Genomic DNA, 26,031 nt, shown 5'->3' with positions numbered 1-26,031 from the left:
TTGTGGTTCTCCCGAGTGCGGGGGGCTTTGAAGAGCTCTTGGCGCACAACGGGCACCCAGCCTCTGTTCGCACCATACCCGATCGTTGCTCATGGGCTCTTACCTGAGCCGGTCACACACCGACTTCCTGCATCCTTCTCTCCCTGCCTATTAACATTACAATTGTAGTATCAAACTACCAGCAATCAGGCTTGCACTAATAATCCATGGTTTCGTCTGGGTTTAAACCAAGTTCGAGAGCAAGGCACACCACACCGATGGCTGCTGTGGGATAAGCCTGCTCTTGAACCACACCGGGTGATGCACAGCCCAGGAGTGAGTGACCTGAACCAACAGGCACGTCAGGAACCGCCACCTGCATTTTTCCCTCTACCTCACGTATGGGTCACCCACACAGCTCAGTGCATTGGAAAACGCTTTTTATTTCAGGAACAGCTGTAATTCAGAAGGAACCGCAGAACATTTCTCTCCGAGCATCTCAAAGGCACTCGTTATCTTGACTGCTTTGGTGAGAACAGCATTCCTGCGATGGAAACCTGCAAGTTTTGCACAGAAGACAAAAGTACCAACAACATAAGAAACAAATGCAATCTTACTACAAGAAATTCTATTATTTCATAGCATTTGCCAACTGGCCTAGACTAAGAGGTTACAAGCATTGCCTAACAACTCACAAGAGGTTATGGGTTGGCTTCTGCCTGGAGCTTGTTTCTTCCCCACCAGAAGCTATTTATGGTTGGTTACATGGGAAGGGATGAAATTGGAGCAAAGACATGGAGTGCGCTGACAACCCTGAGAGTAATCTTCCATGAGAAGGGGTTCTGATGGGGGATTAAACTACTTAGTTATCTGCGGCCTTATTTGCACGCCGGGCATGTTCTTGTAGTACGATCTGGCCAATGTCTTGGTCTTTTCTCATGGCAAAAGGACAGTAGAGAAGGGCAGTAACTGACCTTCATTGCCCTCAAGTCCAAATATACCAGAACTGAGGTTGATTTGGCCACACCACCTGTAGGAAAATCATCTGACAGCTACTGGCCTCTTTCCTGCTCTTTATCGTTCTGCCTATTTTTAAGTAAATAAGGCAGAAAAATGTCAGCAAGTGGGAAAAGGTTACTATCTGATCACACAATCAAGTCTAGCAAGATCCATACACCAATAGCTTGATGGTAATCAGGGTTTTAGTTTCAGCTCTCTTAAATTCTCTAAACATATTTACCATAATATAAATATATGTTTTTTGCATAACAAACATTATCATAACAGAAAAACTCTCTCTCAACTGGGTTTCTGCTCATTTCCTACCCATAACTCTCTAACTTTGGCCAACACACGACTGCTGAAAGGTGCCCGTGGATGCACATTTCCTGTATTAGCTGGTTTTGTTACTGTCGAGAATGGCTTTGGTCTTGCGGCTGTAAAGCACGAGGGAAAAACGATCAGCCTTGTGCAATCAGAGCGATGGTTAGTTGTGCGTTATATTCCCCCCCTAAAAATTACCTTCTCTTGGTCCGGACGAAGGCAGATGGTAAGGCTTGGCTCTCTCTACAGCCAGCTGCCTCTGACCTCTAGGAAGGGTCTTGCCGTGCTGGGCTGAGAGAGAATTTCTGGCAACTGCTCTCTGTCTCCAGCGAGGAGCACAGTCGTTCTGATGAACGAGAAGCGTAAAGCAAGAAGCTAAATAGTTACAAGAAGTTCATCGCACGGAGCTGTCGGTGCTATTTCGAATTAGGGAATAGGTTTCCTCTACAGGTGCAGTAAAATACACCCCCTGCACAGAACGGCAGCCAGTTCTGCCCATCAGCGCACACCAGCTTCACCCGGAATTTTTAGCCAAGTGGAAGGAAGACTAGAATAATAGCAGAACCTACAACTTTAAGGTAAAACCATGCCGGCACCCTGCAGAACCTCATTCTGACACACTTGTCAGCACCCACAAGTTTCACGTGGCTGACAAAACAGCAGCCTTTCCCTTGTTTTTCCTGAAACGCCACTGCCCCAGGTGACTGAATCTCCAGGGCAGCGGCGGGTTACGTTGGACAAGAGGAAGTGAGGATTAAAATGAGGAAGAGAAAGCTACCTACACACCCCTTCCCCCTGGATGGAAGCTTTCAAATGCAGGACCTCAACCTTCCAGAACCACCCCATAAGTTTGCTTCCCTGGAGAACTATGGTTCCGGAAAGCAGCACATGGATCACAGAACCACAACAGAAGTTCCCATAACACAGAATTTGATATGCCTATTTTGAGATACAGAAGTTAGGTAAGAATTTCTGTCCAAAAAGTGGTAAAACGAAAGCTGTGGAATTGCAGACCTCACGCTATAACTTGAGGAAATAATAAAAACATCAACCCATGATGCAAATGTTGCCTGTGGGTTGGCACCCAGAGCTGCGTGTGAGATACAGGAGATGACATACAACACACTCTTCATTCCACAGTGACCCAAACAACTTCCAATAATCCGAACCCTATATAACGTACGTCCCTGAATAACTGAATGGTAAGAGTGGCTGACAGGAAAGATACTTATTTAATCCTCAGACACAAACAAACTCTTTGACGTGGAGTCAACAACAGCCTGTAACACTGAATTTCCAACTTCACAGGGTCGCTTTGGAGAAGTGAAATTTTTTGTTCAACTTTTAGGTTCAGCTGTAACATAAGAGACTTATTCCTAGAACTTTAAAGAACAGTGTGAAAAACAAAGCAGGATTTTTATCTGTAGTCTCAGAACCGGTCAGTAACCCCTAAGAGAACCTTGCACACTTGGCAGGACTTTTACGCTTACCATGAGATGAACGTTCATCGCCTGGTTCAGCTGTGGTGCTGCCGTACAGTTGGCACGCTGCAGATGCTGGACTAAAAGAATCTCATGAGTCCGTAAAAATTTCTCCAAACACTTCTACGAGAAATAACACATTTTAAAACATATATGATGACCCTGCCTCTTCTCTTGGCAAAGAGGGGGTTCAGATTTTCCTCTTGCCCACACTTACTTGTTCAGAGTCTGTGAAAGGCAGCCTCAGGAAGTCTTCCACTAGTCCCATCTCCCGACAGATGTCATACATGTCTTTTAATAGCTCTTCCTCCTTTAACTTAGTGGTGTGTTCTTGCAGCAGAGCCCAAGCCTCCGCCATGCACCTGTAGTTAATTTTGTGAGATGTAAAGGCATATTAATGGTATCACCAAAAAGATGCCCCACAAATATTGTGCTCAAAGTTCAAAGGAAGTGTAGGGGATTGTGATTTCTAGTGTTTGTTCTCCACCTTTCACAGTATTTGAGTGCCAAATGGTGGCAGATATTTCTTTACCTATTGGACAACAGCACAGTGAGGAAAAGCCGCTCTTCACAACTGCTTGAGAATGGTGGCTTCATCACCTGCATGTATCTGAGGGCTCGCCCATGCTCTCCTTGGCACATGAGGGACCGAAGAATTCGCACGTGTTGCCACGACACAGGTTTGGTTGCAGCTGGTTCAACCAGCAGGGCCAGGGAGTTCTGCAGAAGGTAGAGATCAGGTTTCTTAAGATACATAGACACACACACGCACAACAAAACGATTCAAAAGTGTCTTCGGTAAGGGTGAATCTCTGTTGAATAAAGTTAGATGGTGACTAATGAAGGGCTTGGTACCGGACAGGTAAATATAAATGCTGAAGTCTGCAGAAAAAAATATTCAGTGAGCCGTACAGAACAAAGGGAGTCCTTTGACAGGAGTGATTCACACCTGGCCAGGATAACCAAATCTCCGTAGGCAAACATCACCTCTTATAAAGACAAGTCATTCTCCCAGGCAAACAGGTTATATTAACATTGTGACGGGCAAAGAACAACCTTCAGCATCAGAGGGAACATGGATTAGATTGAAAAGTCACTTTTGCGGTGTTCTGTCTCAAGTCTTGCTGCCAGGATGGTAGTTTGAATAGTTAAAGTACCCAAACCACTGCTTTTGAGAAAGCGCTCGACTGCTCTGCTGAGAACAACCTGAACAGACGGCTTTGGCAAGTCACATCTCAAGCATTATTAACGCTGACTTCTTCATTGTCTTAATCCATTTCCTCTCAACGTAATTAAAACCAAACTGCAGATCATCACGTATTGCTGAAGGTGCTGCTGAAGCAGGATTACAAAAGAAGCTTCCCATGTTTTATCACCTGTTATTAGCTAAGCACCAGGGTTTTTACATCATTTGATAGATCACAGCATTGTATTGCAATGTGTGCCCAACTAAACTGTCACATACTTACATCATAATCCTTGTGGTCTAGAAGCCAAAAACCTCGAATAAGCTTAACAAGGCTCCAAGGGATGGCAAAGGCAGCTGCGAAGGAGTCAACTGAAGGTTCTGTTTTAGTTGGAAAGGGATGCATGATGTCTAGCAGCAAGTAAATTGTCTGATATCAAGTATCTAATTAAGGCTAACAAATTGCAAGAACAACAATTTATCACATGAAATAATATTACTCCTATGATTAATATAATAGGAATAAATAATAAAAGGAAATAAGAATAACATAGTGGTAGGACGCAGAAAATACTCATGTATTAGTCTTGCCGTTTTATGCTGTTGCAACCTGAAGATAGTCAGGCCCTAACAACAAAATTGCATTCTGAATAAATAACCAGAAAGACAGACTCTCTGATTTCTCTAAGGCATTCAGAAAGGTTGCCTTTCGATATTTAAACAGTTCTGTTGGAAACTCAGGCTCCCTCTTTAGTCACTGGAGCCACCAGCTAGACATTCAAAACACGAGAACGGCCAATGCTTGATTATTAAAGCAAACAAATTCTACAGCTGGTTTCTTCCCTCCTTTCCAGCGTATATAAAACAAGTGAAATTAGGGTGTCCTTACAGCACAGCTTAGCTCTGAATGATTAAAACTGGATTTAAACCAGTATGTGGATCACTCATCGGCAGTGTCACTTTCTCTTTCTGACAGCTGGTTTGGGGGGTCTATTCTCATCAGAGAGCTCCGGGGTGCAACAGCTTTTCAAGCCCCTGCTCTCTAGGCTCCCCTCTCGGCTCAGGCAACACACAACAAAAGCAACACAGTGTATTTCGGCAGCTTAAAAATTCAGTTTCTGCCCAATGACTTTTCCCTTCTCTCTCTCTATTATTCTGTGTGCCTGCACTTGTAACAGCACAAAAGCAAGCCCTCTTAGCTGTGCTGGAAAATGGATGATTTCAGCAAAATCAGGTCCTGGTAAACCGCTGTCAGAAATCCTTTTGCTCTGAAGCAGCACATTCTAGTGCATCGCTCGAGGAAGCAGCTGTTTGCTACAGCTGTGGGTGCTTCAAAAATGAAAACTGTGTCTAAATTTTGAGAAAATCTAGGGAGCTTTCTGCATTAATATTGCTTAGTAAACCTGTTTCCTCATAGCAGAAAAGACTTTGCAACAAAACATTTTAAAAATTCCTAAAAAATCCACAGTACAAAGAAATCAAACAATGCTTCTGTCTGCGACTTAATTCTTAACTACACGTGTTCATCCGCAGTGTGTTTGAAGCACAAATTAGAAAATGCATCGAACACGTAGGTGACAGACATTTCAGACCCCTGATGCGCGTATACTGGAGGTGTAACAGAAATAACTCCAAGGGATACGATTGCATGCTTGTGGCTTTCTTCAACACCTTCTAGCAAATAGAGCTCCAGCAGTGCCTGGAATGAAAAGGTAGAAGCTTTTTAAAACTCCTCTCTTTGAGAAATCATTGGCTTTGCGGGAGGGCTGGGCTGGGGCTGGGGTTTGTTGTGGCTGTTGTTGTTGCCTTCAGTGAACACAACACTCACCCGTAAACTAGGAGGTGGGTATTTCCCCGTTCCTCCTTCATCTCTCTGCCACAACTTCTCAACTCGGTCTCCTAACTGGGAAACCATCCCATCGACCATCAGGCAGTCAGAGTCCCGTTTTCCTCTGGAACAAAACGTAGCGAGGATTTGCACAGAGGAAAACACTAATTCTGGCCTCTCAGTGTCACAGATTTCCTCCAGCCAAAACAAACCCAGCTAAAGCTCCCACGACTCCAAGAAAGGAACAAACAGACAAAGGCATGATCGTGACTTGAAATAGACTGGAAAGAAATTTTGGAGTCAGGTGAAAGGTGCTCATTAGATCCTAGTGAATTATTAAAGGAGCTCCAAATAGGAATCCAAAAAGCTCCCTTATTAAGGGGAAAGTTGCAGCGACCTTTTAGTTTTCAGGTTTTCTTTTGTGCCGCATTACTTGTAATACAAGGGCAGTGTGAGCAAAGCTAACCCAAACCCCACGCCTCCAGTGGGAGCGTTCCCACACACAGCGGTGAGACCACAGCACGGAAATGTCAGGCTTTGGTCTCAGCACCTCGCTTTTGTTACTGAAAAACAGTCACGGTCAGAAAGCTGAGCCCACAGCTGAATTCTGGTATCACCTGAAGCAGCACGTTTGTGCCTCTGCACATGCCATCACAGTGACGGAGGGCTGGCCTGTTAAACACGGCATTGCTCAGAAGCCCATCGCAGGCTCCTGCGGGCTGCGACGCCAGCCTTTCATTTCCCGAGGAGGACGAGCAGAAGCAGCACGCTGGAGGTGGTGCTTCTAAGGAGCCCGTGAGCCTGTACGAGAGTTACCTGAGAAGGACGCGCAGGAAGAGGAGCTTGAAAGCCAACGCCTGACATAGAGCAGCTTCCACCTGGACTCCTCCTGCTGCACCTTGCTCACGGTGCCACAGCCACGGCTACTTGAGGACTTTCTTTAGGTTACAGAACAGTTGCCAAAGAAAAATCTGTTCTCACCTAACCCAAGGCACATCACCATTATGCTCGTGAGCCAGCCCAGGAAAGGCAGTTCCCGTGAGGAAGGCACTTTTATCCAGTAGCCAGGAGAGCACTGGCTGTGCCAGCTGCATGTGACTCTGCCCATCTCCTTCAATGACACCGCGGTGCTTGGGAGTAGGAGATTTGGGCCAATCCCCTTATCACCATCTATCACTGGTCATTGAGAGAGATTATTTTTCCTTTGTTTTTTGGTTTTTTTTTTCTAAAACATGCTTTCTTCTGTGTCCAGAACAATTGCTCTGCAAAGGCCGTGCCTTGCTGACCTGGCCGTGACTGATCCTGTCCTCACCACACGACCTTTTCCAGTGGTAACAAATGACACAGAATTGCCAATGAATTACGTGCACGTCTAAACAATGATGATACCAACAAAGGGCACTAAGCAGAGGTATATATCAACATTTCAACACAGGAAAGGAACCTCTCTGTTCAGCAGGACACACACATCACTCCAGTCAAGAGTGTTGCCGGCAAATGCATGAAGCATAGCAAATACAGCTGCTGATGGAAAAGCCACTTGCTGCCGCTTCTGAATTTGCAGCGGAACTGCTCTAGAGCTTTCCTGCACGTCCTACCTTGATAAACGCTCCAGTTTCTGTCGATGACCAGCGTAGTAGCTCCGAATCAGAGGATAATTGTAGAAAGGTCTAGAGAAACGCATCTCATCACCTACAGGCAATAAATAAGAAGTAAGTTAAAGAAGTCATATCACATTTTCAACCTACAGTTTTTGACTAAAAAGACAGAAGAACACACAAGCTGAGCATCAAAAGCACAGGCCAGCCTCCGACTTTGAAAGAAGCCCATCCTCCTTCTGCCTTTGCTAAAAGAGACCTACGACACAGGAGTCAATTCCTCCTTGTCCTAAGTGCCATTTCAAGCTTACAGGTGATGTAGCATCCAGAACATGTAGTGTCAGCTGAAGTTCACTCTAAAAAAAACCCCCCAATTCTCAAAGGGAATGGGTTTTTAAACATGTCATGTGAACATGCGTAAGACAGTTAAGGCTGACAATAGGATTTATAACCCATCCAAATGATGAACTATTTCCAAGGTGTATTTTTTCCTCAAACAATCCGTAAAAAGTTCAAAACACGCACGTCAGGCTTTTACTGTAAAATCAAGCATTCCCGTGTTGGTGCTTTAGGAGTTACTTGTTTACAATCCCAAGGATTTCAAGCTGTGGGCACGAGCAACTCCTTCACTCAGAGGCTTAGCGCTGTTTCTGAGAAACACCCCGGAAAGAAACTGCTTCCATCATTCTACACGACGGAGTTGAAAAAACAGTGAAATCTCAATTTCAGCAGCAGAACTTCAGCATCTGCTGTCACTGAACCGGCACGACTTGGTATTGATGAAGCCTTGACAAAACCACGGGGAAGCACGTGTTCATAGGAAGCACCGACTGCTACAGATGCGTGACAGTTTAGGCTTACCTGAGCCCTCTGGCAGGAGACGGGACCCACAGAACCAGAGGACCACTCGTGCATACAAAGCTGCGAGGCTGGTCACCGCCAGCTTGTTTGTCAAGTCTGCAAAACATGAAAAGAAGCTTAAGAGGACTGTTGGTGTGCAATTTCTTTTGTTTTTTATAAAACTCCCCTCATTGCACTAAAGAGAAAGTAGAAAAATAACACGGTAGGAATCTTTGCCTGTGCATTTTTCACTCCGTATCACGTCCTTCTCTGAAGTAAAAGCCCACAATCACAAGCAACCCCTACAAAGAAGAAGATTCACTAAAGGTTTAATAAAAAAAAGTGAAGTCGGAACTACTAAATCCACTCATGGATAAGGCACCTGTTCTTCACGTAGCAGAAAGGTTTACTCTAGCAAAGGGATTTTCTCTTTTCTCCTCAATATGCCAGGAACAAGTTCTAATAGAAACAGCTACAGAAACTCATGCAACTCACTTCACATGTTACTCATTTAGGCTTCCTCTCTGATTTTAGTAATTTCCAGCCCAATATTTGCATGCAATTACGCACTGCTAGCTGACAATCAAAGGGAGTATTTGTCACAGTGCCACATCCCGTTGCTGTAATTTCAAGCCGGGTGCTTGCACAGCTCCTTGCTGAACGCAGCCTCCCCACCCACTCGCACGAGCTCCCCAACAAACTCGTGCCCTGAACTCAACGCGCGTTAAGTGGCAGCCCCAACCCCTCCCATTTAAGCCCCTTCTCCCCGCTACATTTGACTTTCTGCCAATCAGCAAAACCAACAACAGCTCCTCTTTCCACAATTACAGCCCCAGCATCGTTCCAAATCTTCATAAGACACACCAGAGAGTTAGAAATACTGTGACAAACCTTTTCCAGCGAGCTCTTGTGCCTCTGTTAGAAAACAGTTTAAGACTGTGCTAAGGTTGCCCAAAAGCAACTGGCGGTGCTGCAGAGCCTGTAACCTCTGCGGGTCAGTGGAGTTGCAGGAGCCGTCAAACAGCGCAACACCTTTTCAAGAACAAGTATGAAATCGTTAGCCTACAGAGCCATTTCAGAGTTTCAAAGTGCACTTCCAGATCTGCGGGCAAGACCATCTACCAGCAGATCACTGAATAAGCTCAACTGGAAAGACTGATTCTAGGTTTGCAGCATGGCTGCACTAGTACTCACAGATTTGCTCAAATTTGTCTTTTGTATAGATCACTCTGCTCCACGTCCAGTCAAGGGCCAACTGTAAATTAGCAGCAGAACTTGGCTGCTCTTTAAAAAGAGAGAACAAAAAAGAAATGAATCAAGAATTCCAAACGAAGAAACCATGCAACATAAAAACCACATAACAAGTCTTACCTTTAGATGTCCAAAGCTTAATGCAGCCAGTCAGAAGCCCTACAGAACCTGTCTGGGCAGCAGCTGACAAGACCGCCTCTAACTGCTCCTCCTAAAAGTAACAGGCGAAATCAAAGGACAATCCTACCTGCTTTCAACATCCAAACCACCAACAGTAAGTGCTTGTTTCTAACTCTACACTCACTCAGGCATCACAGGCTGGGCTGCTTGTTGCTTTGAGGAGCACATGGAATTTTTCCCCTGACATGACAACTTCCCAAAGGCTAATTCTAATCTTTATTTGCATGCCTCTGCATTACCCTCTCAATTTACTGCGTTCCAATTAACTATTCCCAGCAACGTGCCCTGCTTATACCCATGGCACATGGGGTGCAGAGAAGTTTGCCATCAGGAATGCGCGAAGGGGACAGAACAAACAGAACTCTGCAACGTTTGCATGGAAGCAGTGAAGCCAAGATCAAGCAGCTTTCCAGGCTATGAAGACATGAAGGAGTTACGACACCCCAAACATTAAGTTGTCATTTCCCAAAACGACAGAAAAGAAGTGAAACATTGATGTTCTAATAGGTTTCAGTTTTAGGTGCTTCAAACACTGTGTTCTAATGCCGTGGCAATCCTTCAGAAGGGCAAAGCACAGGCAGGCACAGACGTGCACTGTTAAGGAGTAGCTGAGTGCAGCTGGTGTTCTGATACTTCTTCCAGGTGAAATGATCACAGAAACATAGAATCATAGAAACATTAAGGTTGGAAAAGCCCTCTAGGATCATTGAGTGCAACTGTCAACCCAACACTACCATGTCTCCTAAATCGTGCCCTCAAGTGCCACGTCTACATGTCTTTTCAATACCTCCAGGGATGGTGAGTCCCCCACCTCTCTGGGCAGCCTCTTCCAACGCCTGACCACCCTTGCAGTGAAGGCATTTTCCCTAATATCCAACCTAAACCTCCCCTGATGCAGCTTAAAGCTGTTTCCTCTCGTTCTATCGCTAGTGACCTGGGAGAAGAGACCAAGCCCCACCTCACAACAGCCTCCTGTCAGGCAGTTGCAGAGAGCGATAAGGTCTCCCCTCAGCCTCCTCTCCTCCAGGCCAAACAACCCCAGGTCCCTCAACCTCTCCTCATGAGACCTGTTCTCCAGACCCTTCCCCAGCTTTGGTGCCCTTCTTTGGACACGCGCCGGCAACTCTATGTCCTTCTTGTCCCAAGGGTCCCAAGACTGAGCCCTCAGCAAATTTTCCTTTTTAGGGCTTTTGCTTTTTGTTTGCTTGTTTCTTTGGCTTTTTAAGCACATTCAGAAGTATCTTTCCCTTCTAAATAAAATCATCACATTCAAAGCCATTTCTACACATTCGAATACACACATCAGATTTCTATCTTTTTCTGAAAACCAGTCTCAGACAAGGAAACACACCGAGTACAACTTACGGTGGCAAACAAAACCCCAAACCAAGCTTCTTGCCCCTAATTCTGAGATTTGTCTTACTCACATTCACAAGCAATTCCTGCTCAAATGCCTAACAAGCCTCTGAATGATCTAGTCTCAATTCAGCAAAGGGTATGACAAATTTCTGCATTTCCCAATTATTTCCAACGTGGAGCTGACATCAGATCACCCAATCTGAATGGAAGAGCCTACATCAGGCTTGCAAAAGAAACAGCCTATGGGCCAGGCCAACCTGCCAAGACGTTCATGTTAGCTACCACACTGTGCACAAGTGCTCTTTGCCCCAGCGCACCCCCACAGATCTGGTGAGGAATCCAGTAGAGAGGAAGATGAGGGCAGGGAAAGCCTGCTCTCCCCTTCCTACTAAGTGCTCCTCTGCCTGATGACTCGCTCGCTCAGCATTTCGCTTGGAGCCTGCCTGGGTGAAGATGGGTTCTTCATCACAAAGGCTGCATCTCTCAGGGAAATCCTTCAGAGGAGAGAGAAAGGTTGGTGCCCTGCAAATAGGAAACCTCTGAAGGAGGGGGGTGAAGTCACTGCGGTGGGATAAAGCAGAGAGAAGGTGGTGGGTGTCACGAGCTAAAGGTGACTGAGGTGTTGCAGCAACAAGAGGGCAGTCCCAGAGGAGTCAGTTGGGCACCTGTAGCACAAGGCAAAGGCTACAGAGGTGAAGATCTGCTTTGAGAGGCTGCAGCAAAGCCGACCAATGAAGGGAAAATACAGGGAAGTCATCGGGTAGAGCTGCCAACAGCAATTGTTTGCTGCAGCTCACTGCCTTGGAAGCAAACGATCAGGTATAGTCCCGCAAGCGGATGTTCGCAGCCACTCGCATCCGAGTGAGACACCCCCATCGTCAGGTCCTGCACGGAACCTAATGCTTTGAGAGACTGACGGGGGGGGAAGGTTGTTCTGAGGGAACGATGCTTCCTTTTCTCCGTTCTGTCCTCTTTTCCAAGGTAATCAGGGATCAAAACCCGAACTCAGGACCACGCAGGCAGTTGCACTCATTGATGAGAGAGAAGGAACAGCTTTCCCCGACTTTCTCTTCCTGCTCCTAGAGCAGCACTCTCTTCCTTTCTAAACATTCAGGCCCTGATCGTGCTTCAACAGGAGACAACGGTGCGTTTACACTCCCAAGAGGGGACCTCAAACATTACATTTGATAAAACTGGTAGGGTACAATTGCAGTTACGCGTGTGGATGGGCAGGAGGAGCATTAAATGGTCCCTGACACCGAAAGCAGCGCCATGGAAAGCTTAGGAAAGGTCCATCTCTTGACATTCTCAATAAAGATACAGTAAAAGATCACCTCCTTCCGGAAGCCGCTGCACGTCACATGAACAACTCCAGAGCTCAGCAGGCACGTGCCATCTGCAGAGACAATGAACGTTGGACAACATTCCATACTCTCACCGTGATGGTAGCACCAGTTTACATTTTTGTCACAGCAACCTCTGGAAAGGTACAACTGAATACCCGTTCTTCTCATCACATCACTTACAGCCTTTTTTAGAAAAACGATGACTGAGTGTAGAGATTTTCCCTCCGGGGCTATCGAGGTGCTGCGCTTTGAGCTTCAGCCCAGAGTCATTTCATTTGATCACCAGCACCACCTCACGGGCTGCGTTACAGAAGCACCCAACCCCCAGACCCAGCCGCCTGTCAGGCAGGTGTCACAACAGCACACACTTGGTCAGTACAACGTCATCACAGTTGGGTGGGTGGGGGGTTGGGGTGTTTCGGTTTGGTTGGGTTTTTGCGTGACAAACAGTGAACAGGAGAACCAATAAATGGCATTTGAGCTCGTTTAAGCTTATCACTATTCAAAGCCGTGTAATACCTACCAAAATTATAGGTGCTTGGATGAAAACACAGCTCAGGTTGTGGATAAGAAGGAGGAACTCTCCAGCTTAGGCTGCGCTCCTGCACCACAACATCCAGAAGGAGGTTTGGAGCAGTCGTGCTTGTTACAGCATCCAGTGACCACAGTGCAAAATAGGGGCAGTCCTGAAGGGATTCTTCTGGCCTGAAAGAAAACAAGTGCAGAAGCTAAACGCCGACTTTCCAATGAATTATGGGGAGGGATACTGAAACCAGCTTCATAAAAACCTACCTTAGCGAGCCTGGCTTTTGAGCCTGATACCAGCAGTCAAAGTCAAATACACCCAAATAAGTAGATGGTTTTCCCTGGCCGCGTGTATTCACTTGCCAGCTGAAGACTGAGACACTGGTGCCAGGAGATATGACTGGAAAAGGCAAGACATTGTTTCTTAGTGGGAGAAAATACAATCTATCTGACATTTTCAAAACATCACTTTCTATTTTGGATTCATTCTGTTACGTCACTCATGAAACGCAACACTTGACTAAGAAGAATTTTAACAATGTACACCATAGCATCACCTCTGTGATAGGTTTCAGTCATGCTGCCCCCTTTGCGAGTTCAACCTGTATCCGTCCTAAGACAAATCCAATTCACAATTGTCAGGTAATCAAGTTTCCCATACAGTAAGAGTGCATCAAGATGGTTAGAAAAAAACAAAAACCAAAAACCAACCCACCACCCTAGGAAAACATACTTTGCTGCTTTTAGAAAGCATACAAATTCTTGTCATATACACTTGATCACTCAGCTGGCATGATTAATTTCCAGATTCGACTCGATTACGAGTGTTACGAATAGCTCCTTTCCAGCACAGTCAGAATGAAAGAACACAATTATCACACAAAACAAACACCAAAACCCAACCCCAACAAACAGGAGATTGGAACAAAGAGTTTAACATCAAACATTGACCATGTTACACTCGGGTTCTCTCAAGAAGTGGCATGGTCTGTCGCCTCTGGGGAGAAGGCATTCTCCAGATGTGAGCAAAGTGGGGGGTGCATCCTTTACCCTGACAGAGCAGGGAACCAGGAGACAGGTCATTTGGCAAAATGGGTCTCTGTTCTCTGCTGAGTTCATCAGGGCTGCTCAGGGAGCCTCCCACACTTTACTGTGTGTCATCGTGAGCTTCTGTGCCCTTTCACTTGTGTGAGCCGCTGAAACTGCCTTTGAAGATGTCAATTAGTTTCATAAATCAGAAGCCAGCTGCATTTCTAACCTCAACCCACATCCAACAGAAGCTCATGTGGGCCTACAACTTGAATAGTTTCTGGATAAAAGCTAATGAGGAGCCATCAGAAAAATGACAAGCATTTTTCCATGCCTCAGACTTCATGAAAAGGGGACCGAAAGGGCCTTTTTTGTTGGTTTTGGTTTGGGTTTTTTGGTGGGTGCGTGTGTTGGTTGTTTTTGACAAGGTTTTAGAAGGCCCTCTCCTCAGAATCGTGACACAAGTGGAGAAAATCCAAAGGGGTTTTCATTAGATTTTGACACGCTGTTGTTAGAGGATGGCACCCCAAAAGAGGTGGAAGCTGCCTCTTCAGGACTAAGTCAAAGCTAATAAACACAAATAGCCTAGAAAGTCATGCCAGTGTCGTCTTTGTAACAAGCAGACATAAGTTAAGGCCAGTAAGAAGAGAGGGAAGGGCATTCACACACCCAAACAAAAGGCTGTGGAAGTTATCACTGCAGCCGGCTCAGAGATGTGCTCAGAGCATCACTGGATGTGCAAACCCAGAGATGCACATCTCATTATTGCAAGGTAATGAAAGACACCAGAGGAGTTTTAACTGTCGGTCCGGACGAGGGAAGCCAGAAGCTATTGCTTTAAGAGCTTGTAGGTGTAGGAACCTATTAGACACAGAGAGGGCAAAGTGCACAGGCAGATCATAGACTCGTAGAGTCATTTAGGTTGGAAAAGGCCCTTAAGATCATCGAGCCCAACTGTAAACCTCATACTGCCAAGTCCACCACTAAACCCTGTCCCAAAGCGCCACGTCTGCACGTCTTTTAACTCCCTCCAGGGATGGTGACGCCACCACTTCCCTGGGCAGCCTGTTCCACTGCTTCGCAACCCTTTCTGTGAAGAAATTTTTCCTAAGATCCCAACTAAACCTTGTGCTCTAGACCCTTCACCAGCTTCGCTGCCCTTCTTTGGACACACTCAGCACCTCAGTGTCTTTCTCGTAGTGAGGGGCCCAAAACTGAACACAGGATTCGAGGTGCAGCCTCACCACTGCCGAGTAGAGGGGGACGATCACTGCCCTACTCCTGCTGGCCACACTATCTCTCATACAAGCCAGGATGCTGGTGGCCTTCCTGGCCACGCGGGCACACTGCCGGCTCATCCAGGTGGTTGGGGAAGGTATCAAACAGATCTGGCCCCAGGACCGAGCCCTGGGGAACAGCACTCCTGACCGGCCGCCAGCTGGATGCAGGTGCAGGCATAGGTTGGAAGAGGGGAAAAAAGAAAGTTGAGGGAACATTCCTAAGCAATGGAGGGGATGATCTTACTGTTCAAAGACGAGAGCTGGAGGAATAAAATGACTGACAGGCGTTATAGAGGTGACCCCACCATACATCGCTACAGCATGTCAGCAAGCATTGAAGGGAAAAATAGGGTTTATTTTAACAAGTCCCACAGAATTTCAGCACCCAGTTTTTCCTTTGAAATAAGCCCAAGAAGTTAGTTTATACAGAGACTTAAGACTTTCAGGCTGTGGGTATGGAACAGCATTCATTGCTTGGATGCCAAAACCATTTAGTTTAGAAAAACCAAACAGGGACATCAGGAACAAACCTTCATCAACGCTGCCTTCTCTGGCTGCGCGGTTGGGAAAGGTTTCTATAGCCTGACAGCTGAGTAGTTTGGCCTTGCTGCCCTGCCCTCTCAAGGGAAAGGCTCCGCCCGCCAGATCCAAACTGTACTTTTCAACACAGGATGCCAAACGCTGCGGAAAAAATCACAGGCGAGAGAAGGGTCATTCTGAGAGAAAAGCAGACATTATACCTCAGTAGGAAAGAATGTCTATGTCTAATAGAACCTGCATATTGTACTGTATCTCTCCCAGGCACTTAATCTGATGGCAAAGAGAAACTACAGCTGACACGCAAGAGAACTGAGTGTCAAACCGTAACGGGTAAGTTTGGCCGTAAAAGCTTTGCACATTTTCAAAACTGAGCATTTCCCTCACAATATTGGTTCTAAATGTGTTTTGCAGAATTCCCTGCACCATCCCGGTTTCTTCACAAACCTACATATTTAGCTACAAAGGGAGATCTGAAATAATGCCATACATAGGCATGCAAAGCGCTTTGTTCCATGACTTGATCACAGAACTGATGAAGTTAGAGGAGTCACGGCCTTCCAGCAGCCAAAGCTCTCTTGCAAGGCATTATCTATAGGCACACACCGCTAGAGTGAAAGCCCATCCCTCAGGAGTAGCCATGAGAACTTCTTACTGAGTCACACTCTTCTCTCAAACCACGTCAGCTCCTGCCAGCTCCTCCTCTCACCTCCTCAGGGACTGATGGGTGAAATATGCCTCCCTGCCTTCACCAAGTGCAGCCAACAGCAAAACAACCCGGCGGACATGGCATGCACGTGGGCAAGGCGTTTAGGATCACAAATCCCTACAGAGTCAGCAAACTACTTTGAGACCTACAGAAACTCCAGCAGGATTGTGTGGAACCTCTGAGACCACCATTTGCTAAGCAAGCATTGACTGAAATACTGTCTTTCCAAATACAGCACTTGGTCAAATGATCTACCCTACAACACATGGGCGTGTGGATTGTGGACAAAGAGCAGCTCTACAATTAAAAACCAACCAAACAAAACCAAAAACCAAGCAGCTAAAAGTCTCCAAAAACCTACCAGAAAATAAAAAAATTGATTGTACCTCATTCTACCCAAGTTTCCTAAAGTTTCAGAGCTCTAGAAGGAACTGGCATGAGCTGGCACGAGACAATCCATTCTCGTATGACCTGATACGTTACATTTAACTCACCTACTCTGAGAACAGGCAAGCTTTCTCTTAACCATTCTAGGAAATACTACTAATAAATATCAAGGCTGTAGAGCACAGATCCTCTCCTACTGCACCTCAACAGGAAAGACATGCTCTGAATTAAGATTACTTTCCCATCAAAAAGATTTTGCAAGGGTTTCAGGCATAACACTGAATAAAATTATACGTTCTAAAAACGCATCTTCTATCTGTTAGATAACAGAGAGGTAAGGCTACTTCATCTCTATTTTAAACACAACCTCTTTGGAGCCACTTCTAAAAATTTACATATACTTTTTTGACCAAATCAGACCACTCTTTACTGTATTTGCGTATTTTGCTGGCTTCAAGAGCAGAGTTCATAGGTAACGCAGCCAAAAAGTAGAAAGAGTTCTCTTTAGAGCTACTAAGTTTCAGGACCAGCACCGAAGAGACCCTGCAGGTGAGCATCATGTGAAGTCCTGCTGACAGAGCTCAAAGGGAAAGCAAGAATTTAAACCTGAAGACCGGAACAGAATAAAGCTGTACGCCCGTGTTTTAAGGAAGGGAGACAGACAGAACCTTATTCAACTCTGCAGTTTGGTTAAACAGAGCTACTCAAAGCCCTGTCTTCTCTTCCTACATGCCATTCAGTTGGTGTTTAAATGAAGAATCATTTTATTTGTAAAAGCTGCTGCCTCTTCAGGAACTGAATTTATACGGGCTCTTTGCAGACGGCCCTGGCTGGAACACACGACACGGCGGTATGAAATTGTACGACTTCTTTTCAAAAAGTATGGACAAAGGCCGTGCCCAGGAAGACTCAGCAAAAGATTCTTTCTTTTTAAGTCATCTCTGAATTGTCATGGTCCATATTCTCCCTGCCAACTTCACTGATGCTCCCTTAGGGAAAAGGACTCTTTCCAGCCTTTCACGGACGTGCACGTCTTACCTCGTACATGACTTGTCCTGAAGCCAAGCGCCTCCTGTCTGCGAACGCTAACTGCAACAGATGTAAACTCACGGCATCGCCTTCACTGGAAAAGGTATAAATGATGACATTTGGTTACAAAGCTGCTTTATAGTCCTCGTTACCCTTTCCTTAGATCTAGGCTGAGGTTTCCTTAATAGCATTGTCTGGCTCAAAAGAAAAACAGCCCTTCCCAAAACCTGAGAATTGGTCACATTTAGCCACCAAACCACAAAGGAGGAAATTTGGACACTAACAGCTTCTGGGGCAAAGGCTACCCATACAATCTGGAAGCTTCAAGGTGTTCTATGGAATAAAAATGGTTGGGAACAGTTCTTTGCATTGAAGAGCTCGCAATCAAAACTGCTTTACAGTCAAACTGAAAAAGATTGCCACTCCATGAGCAGCCGAGCTGAGTAAATAGCTTGCTGATGCTGAAGGGGGCAGATCTTTCTCCCCTTCCCTTCCCACCAAAGCTCCAGTCCCTCCCCTGCACACACGGCACCTTCCACACCCTCGTTTCAGTCATTAGCCCAGCAGGAAACCACCGACTTGGCTGCTGAACACCTTCCCTGCCAGCCGAGCTGAGCTGGCTCACCAAGGCTCAGGCTGGCACCAGGGAACCGGCCATGCTGTCACCTCCTCCTTTAGGGGCAGCAGGCTGGTGGATCCGCACCTTTAGTGCTCTGGAGCTGCAGCCTCCACTGCGCTCCATGGTATCTTAATACCACGGTGTGAATATCAAGCAAACCATGAAGCAGTCATCAGGAAACAAAGGAAGCCATTTAAGAATGCCAGCACAGAAATAGAGCCACTGTCGCTTTGCTGCCTTTCAGCAGGGAGGAACTAGTAGGTCCCTCTTCATCCCTGTTACATCCTGTACAAATCGCACCGTCAGCTCCTTCCATACCGGAGAGAATCTCCTGCACGGCTAATTCAACAAAACAAATACACGTGGGTCAACTCTAGGTGAACAAATACTCAAAAAAAAAAGAAAAATCAGTGGCCGATAGTAAGCTTTTATTCACCTTTCTTGCGTCGACTGAACAGCCCACAAGTAGCAACAGTTGCGAGGATCATGCTCAGGCTCTTGAAAAGTAACGGCGCAGACAGGAATCCTTCCTCCTTCCAGCTGACAGTGGTGCCTGCAGGGTTAAAAAAACCAAAGAAAGCAGGTGAGCCTGGTGGCCCTGCCTGTTTGTAGAAGGGGAGAAGCATCTTCTGAGCAAAGAGCCCCTGACGTGCTTCTCCTCAAGGCACAGAAGGTCACACTCCCATCTCAAACAAGGGAGTCACGGGAGCGACTGCTTTTGATGCAACAGCCACGAGGTGAGGAAATTACTGTCCCTCACGGGCAATAACCTGGCTTTATCTCCTCCTCTGCCTGCGGAGCAGGAACATGAAAGATTCCTTCAGCTGCCAGGCAAAAGATTCTTCCTACTCTTGTCGCCTGCTTCAATATTGAACTGAAAATGCAGCCTCTCTTCTGCACAAGCTGAAAACAGTGCCAAACACCAGTAGTGTCTTGTTTCTTTACTTGGACTATCTAAAGCGTTTCTCCTCCAGACTTCTGAACCTTCTTTGCACCTTCACAATCTATTCTTGCCACCTCACTATCCCTCCACTCTCTATTCATGCCGCCAATAGTTCCCGGTGAGTCACTGCAGATTTGCTTAAGTGAATCCCGATCTGAATTGGGTCAGATATTCCAGGGGGGATTGCTCTTTGGCAGAGCTGAAATCATCTCCCTAATTTCTCTGTTGCTTATCCCTTGACACGACCCTTATTCCACCTCCAAGTGTTCCAAGCAGACTTTCATTCCCATGCATCGCTGCCTTGGAATGGGTCAGTCCCCTCTTTTGGTCGAGGCTGAAATGTGGGAGAGAATGTCTTTTCAGCCACAGATCAGCTCTTGAGCTTTCATGTCTCACTCCTTTCAACCTGGACGCTTTAAAGAATATTATCACCACAATCCCACCATTAACATACTTCAGCCTTTCAATGGGTGCCCTCATTGCAGGAGCTGGTTCTGAGAAATAATGTCTACAATCTCTTTCATTGAAACACACACAACTCCTGCTGTCACTGAATACTGCTGGTGGAACAAACTGCCTTATGGAAAGCAGCTCTCTCACGCCCTAACTGCTTGACAGAACCCAGAGAAGGGAGCTTTCCGCAGTTCCTCAGCCCACAGGCACAATAAGGAGAACAATCCCAGCCCGCTGGGGAGAAGGCGGCCCACTGAATCCAGGTATGGCTCAATGGTTACTTCAGAAGGGGATTCCTAAACACTCCAAGATTACACTCCACATTTCCCTCCCTGAAAAAGGGCTCTTTAAATTAACAGACTTCCTCCTCAAGCAGAGCCTTGAGAGCCCTGCACCTCCAGGCGTGACCAAGTGCAAAGGCCGACTTACTCCCGCTGCAGAGTTTTCATATTCCACAGTGACAAGGAGCCGTCGGAAAAACCCACAGCGAGCTGGTTGCTTCTGCTGATGTAGCACAGGGTCGATACTGCTGTTCCTGAAGAACACTGTAACTGAAGGCAGAGATGTCTCCCTGCTCTGGTCACGGTTGCTCTTCCTTGTGAAACGCCAGCAGCAGCTCTAGTGACAACTGTTAGACCTGCACGCACAAAACCACACAATAAAGGAATGCGTTATGCCATTCAGGTTGCATTTGAAACACTGACGTGACAACATGTATGATCTAATTCTACCATCCCCGGCAAAATACCCATTGATGCAATACTTTGTCTGCTCTTCCCATTTTGTACGCATTCAGAGCACATAGGAACTCTCTGACTGGACAGGTATCCTCGCTCCTATTTCAAAACCAGGTGAAAGCGAAACCTCCATAGACAAATTCTTCCTGGGCTCTGCACATCAGGAGTTTGGGCCTCATCGTGAAGCTACTTGAAGTGACACCAGCTCCCGAGGCCACTCTTGTAAGAGCAAAAACAGCGTATGCAATCCGAGTACACCAAGTACAGGTTCCGTTTGGTCAAATGCAGGGATTTTGGTAAGGCATATTTACTTTAAAAAACAAGCCTAAACTTTGCCCCAAGTCAATGAACAGAAGCAGAAGAACATTCCCAGGAAATAGGGCACGTCCGACACACCTTCCTGTCAGGCAGCTGCACTGACTCGGATGGTCAAATTCCTACCCCTCACTGGCGAGAGTCACCGTGACAGAGGGACCCTGGTGGGAGGGGGTATTTGTAACCTTAGGAGGAGTATGAAGCCACTCCCATTTTTAATCCATTCAGGACTAGACGATGTCAAACCGCCACCTGTAATCAGCAGCCATAAACGTCTGCACAGCAGTAGCTTCAAAGTGGGATGCGTGTTGGTGATTTAAAAGACTCAAGTTTTCTTACTTTTCCGTTCAAGTTTAGAAACCGCAAGCTCACCCGATGGTTCATTCTCCCTCTGACTGCAAGAGAGATCATCCAAACCAAGGTCCACCACAAGCAGATGACCAACATCTGTCGCCACCGCTGCCACGCCACAAAACCCTTGCAGAGCCTGGTGCAGGTGCCAAGGCCTCACGCTGGCTCCTCCGGGGTTGGTTATGGGCTCTACAGCAGTTACCTACAGGAAAACTACAAGTTAGTATTTAAGCTCTTTGACAAGCTAAATAGAAATCACTCAAAAGTGAAGCCAGAACCAGCCCATCAGAAGCAAGAAAGTAAATACAGGGTTGTAAGACTTAAAAACACAGCATTGATCCCAATTATATCCAGACAAAACAAACAAACAAACCAACCCCCAAAAATGTCCGGTACAAAAATCCGTTACTGCCTTCCGTTTACTGGGTTTCCTGCAGGGATTTCGCTGAGCTCACTCCAACTGCAATGGTGCAGTCTATTATCACAGCTTACCAAGTTCCATTTTCTACTTAGAAACCATTAACTCGAAGACAACACAGAAAATCCGTTAAATGCAAGAAACTTGACCGTATTTAAGGGACTGGAGTAAGAAAGACCAAACTCACTCTCGCTCTCCCACGGCCCCCAGCCCGTCAGCACTGGGATACAGCCCACGCCTTCTTTGCCAAACAGGTATTAGGGCAAATCTCGGCTCTCAGTCAGACGCGGCAGCGGCCAAGTTGCAGGGGAGACACACCGCTGCCACGGCAATGGAGTATTGTTACAGATAGTGGAAGGGAGATACCAGCTTAGGGAAAGTTACACCAGTCCTCATTTAGAATCAAAAGAGCAACCAGGGAAAGCAGAAAAGTTTTCAGTGCCGAAACAGCGGCAAAAAGCCCAGCAGCTGGTTCGCCAAAAGCCAGCTCCCGCTGAGGAGAAGCGCACGCTGCTCTGTAACACGCGGAGCCGCCTGCCAGCAGCTTTAGTACAAGGCCCTGATGAAGACAGACCTTTCAGCACCTGCAGCCCCTCCCGGGACAGCCCTGACTGCTCCAGCAGAGACACCAGCACGTGAGGGCTCCTGCACTAAGGCTCCACAACAAAAGAACACGGGCTGCCCTTCAGCCTCCTTGCATAATGTCACACAGTGACACCAGGGAGCTTTACATCAACACCAACCTGTTACACGACAATGGAACAGAGCAGTGAGCACCACAAGGATTCCTTTTTTTATATATATTGGTTTTTCTCCCCAGAGGTGGGGAAAAACTGACCAAACCTCCAAGCCCCAAAGTTCTCTCCTCTCCCGTATCAAGCACTTGCTGTGACTGCGCTGCCTGGCAATCTGCTACAGAATTTACCTTTCCTTTGGGCCACAAGAATTCTACTCCTAGAAGTGCCCGCAGTAATTGAGACAACTTTATATTGTTTCACACTTCCTGGAAATCAGATGAAATCTCCAATCTTCTCAGCTACTCAAAGCACCACCAAAAGTGCGTTGATTATTCGAATTCTTGCTGCTCTAAGCCTTGATGACTCTCAGGAGGAAAGCAGAAACACTGCACATATCGTGCTGCAGAATCAGCCTAAGTTCCCGTGTTGCTGTTAACTTTTTTTCTTTTAAGGTCTCGTTTTGTTGTTGTACAACTGGCCCCAAATCCACCTTTTCCACCTTTGCATACAGGTTCCCAGTTTTAACGCTTCAGTTTTCCCTGTAGAAGCTCCTGGAACTGCCTATTTTCCCACGGCACCAGGCACTGGCTTTGCACACTCTCCTACACTGCTGCCAGCTCATTCTGGGAACGAACGCAGAAATCCTGTCTCAGCTCCCTCACTCTGAAAGCTGCCCTTCTGCCTCACACAAACCAGGAAGAGTGGGGAAAATACCATTCCAGAGCTCTGAAACATGCAACCGTTATAAACCAATTTAATACCATTAATATTTTCAATTCGGGTTTGCTTTTACAAGTCTGAATGGCTGCACGTCTATGTCAGCACACAGCTTGCCTTTCCATCTCAAACGCTGAGATTTACCAGGACGATCGGCAAACCCACACAGCGGAGCACCAACCCAGCTCAGCTCGTTAGAAATCACCACCACACAAACGCTCGCTGCCAGCAATCACACTGTAGCGCTACAGACAAACAAACCCCGCCTGGATTCTAGCAAGTCAAACCCAATCACGCTCTGGAAAGCTGAGTAATACAGAAGTATTTATCTGTCGCAGATTCTAAGGTGGTAAAGATAGAGTGAATCTTGATGTCCCATTACCTTAAGGTGACTCTTGTCTACATTCAGATAAGGAGCCGAGGGGAAAGGACGTCATTTGAGTTTATGGGTTAGAGAAGGCAGGGAAAATTAGCAACATTACACCAGAGTATCCCAACGGCACAAGCACCATATGCAATAAGCAGAGGTTCAAGGGCTTCAGGCTGAAAGTCGGTCTGTAACCACCTGCCAGGTAACGCAGTGAAGCCTGTTTTTTCCCATCCTAAGTCAACAGAAAAATGTGCTTTGCTCTAAAGTCACCTGCTTGCTAGTCCCAGACTCCTGGGAATGTGCCGAAGTCAGCTACAGCACAGCCATGGAAGTCTGAGATATTTTAAAGACAGTATTTCTGACATAATGAACCATTCAGGACATGTATGTTACCAACACTTGAAAGGCAGGGTGAGGACGAGGTCTTTGTCACTCTGGCTAAAAAAAAAAGGTAGTTTTCAAGGCCTTTTTGTCAAAGTGGAGAATTAGGTAACTACGTGCTCTACTGTAAAACCAGAAAACTTGTTTGACTCTCTCAGCAAACTCAAAGGATAACGGTACCGTTAACCCCACGATTTCACATCAAGGTGCTCTCGACTGGACACTCTGCAGTGACAGTATGATGACACAATAGAGAAAATGGACGTCCTAGCAAAGAGACGCTCCAAAGCTGCTCCTGAAACAGCGTTATGCAGCACCTGACAACGTTTCCCCCATTAAAAAGGACCTACCCTTCCTGGCAGAACTACTGCTGTAACCACGCTTGATGTTCCAAGGTCGTACAGGCAGAGAACACTTCCCTCTGCTTCTCTCAAGCCAACCAGCAGCCCCGTTCCCGTCTGCCAGGAAACCTCCTTCACCACGCGGATGGTGGGAGGCTGCTCACGGGCTCCACTGAAACGGTGTGCAGAGAGCCGCTCTCCCGTCACAGCGCTCACGACCTCCAGCTGAGGGCCACACGCCAGCCAGGCCAGCCCATCTCTCCCTGGAAGAAGAGAAAAGGCTGGCTAAAGCAAACTCCCAAGAGAGGGTTGAAAACAACAGGAAAATCACAATCACTGCCCCTTTGCTTCAACAGAAGTACCTCACAGAGCAAGAGAGGCTTACCCAATTCCGGTCGATTATTGAAAATCACCCACTGAATCCTCAACCAATGCATCGTAAAATGAACCACCTTATTATTTTGCATTTGGACTTGTCATTCCTGCACTGAAGAATTCTGGTTGTTTGGGATAAAGATTACAATAGATTGGTCTCTAGTCTTTATACCATATTCAGCTTGGTTTTGCTAGAAATCATCTAAATACATAGGAGAATACAACTCCTAAAGCATATACTTCAAATATGGCAAAATCTCAGCCAATTCTTTTCTAGTTTACTAACTTTGCTCGACACACGCCTACTTTGGGCAGGGATTTGGACTTCAACAAGGAATTACCTTAAAATGGGCACTGCGGGAGCCAATTTCAACTTTTACACACGCTGATCACAGAGAGAAGTTAGCACATTTAGTTTCACTGAACTACTTCCAACACAAAGGGAGTATTAACTCAACTACTGCACTTACAGTCACACAGAGAGATCCTACATGGTCTTCACAGGCGCCCGGACACCCAGGCAGGCCCCCAGCGCTACCTTCAGATCACCGACAAAGTCAGCTACCTCATCTGCTCAGCCGCTCTCAGCAGCTCTCCCGGGACACTCCTCTGCGTCCCATTAAATACTCTGCAAACCTGGCTGCAGCGCCTAACAGGGCTTTCCTCTTCCTTCTGTTTTTAGTCAGGCTAGGAAAGAAAAAGCAGGGGGGGTTGCCTCTCTAACACTGTGGAAGAACTAGTTCTGCACGGGATGTTATGATGGTACAAATAAATACAGCCCAAAACCACACCAGGACTTTTTTGAAAACTGCCTTTCCTTCAATTAGAAGTTGAGGAGGGCTCACTGACTTGCCCGTGTTATTTTAATAGCTCAAGACTGGCGCAGGCTGTTGTCCTTTCAAAGTTTAACTCTACTAAGGTTTTAATGTTAACATTTTTCATCATTTTGTCATAGTTCATCCTTTCTGTTCTCTCAAAACCTGACGCACCTGAGCAGCACCAACCTGACACAGCTGATACTGTGACCCCGTGCCTCAGGTCACCTCCAGGCAGTAACAACTTCACAGCAAGACCCAATTTCAAGGAAAAGGCTCACCTCTGGAAAACCGCCCACGCAGCACAGAACCTCGGGTGAGCTCATCTTCCCCAAGAGCCTGAATGGTCACCTCGGGAAACTGCAGCAGGCTGCTCGTTACCTGAGCCGCGAGGTCTCGCATTCTTCACTGTGAATAGAGAAAAAAATGCAAAAAGAGGCTCCTGACAGCCATCGACATTTTTGAGATTGACAGAACTTTCATCCCTTTGCCGTGAAAAATCTCCCGTCCACCTCCTGCGGCTCTTTTCCTTAACAAAAGGGCACTCAGGACAGGTTTGGATCTCACAGCAGAGCAAAAGGAGAATCCTTTG

At 46.5% G+C, this 26,031-nt stretch overlaps 1 protein-coding gene across 1 annotated transcript; it reads right to left on the bottom strand.

Annotated features, from left to right (window-relative positions):
• Window positions 1-691: 691 nt before the first annotated feature.
• Window positions 692-25,841, bottom strand: LOC142051290 (protein ELYS-like). The gene is made up of 11 exons (XM_075080435.1): window positions 25,721-25,841; window positions 8,257-8,352; window positions 7,396-7,489; window positions 5,798-5,921; window positions 5,612-5,668; window positions 4,253-4,399; window positions 3,316-3,503; window positions 3,001-3,145; window positions 2,793-2,906; window positions 1,501-1,648; window positions 692-1,415 (listed from the first exon to the last, which is right to left on the bottom strand). Exons 1-11 carry the CDS (start codon window positions 25,839-25,841, stop codon window positions 1,279-1,281), a joined length of 1,371 nt encoding a protein of 456 aa, XP_074936536.1. The 3' UTR covers window positions 692-1,278.
• Between the last annotated feature and the right edge of the window lie 190 nt (window positions 25,842-26,031).

Source organism: Phalacrocorax aristotelis, unplaced genomic scaffold, assembly GCF_949628215.1.
Source record: "Phalacrocorax aristotelis unplaced genomic scaffold, bGulAri2.1 scaffold_127, whole genome shotgun sequence".
Taxonomy (NCBI): Eukaryota; Metazoa; Chordata; class Aves; order Suliformes; family Phalacrocoracidae; genus Phalacrocorax; species Phalacrocorax aristotelis.
The sequence above is the reverse complement of the archived record's forward strand: the minus strand, read 5'-3'. Positions and strand labels throughout refer to the sequence as shown.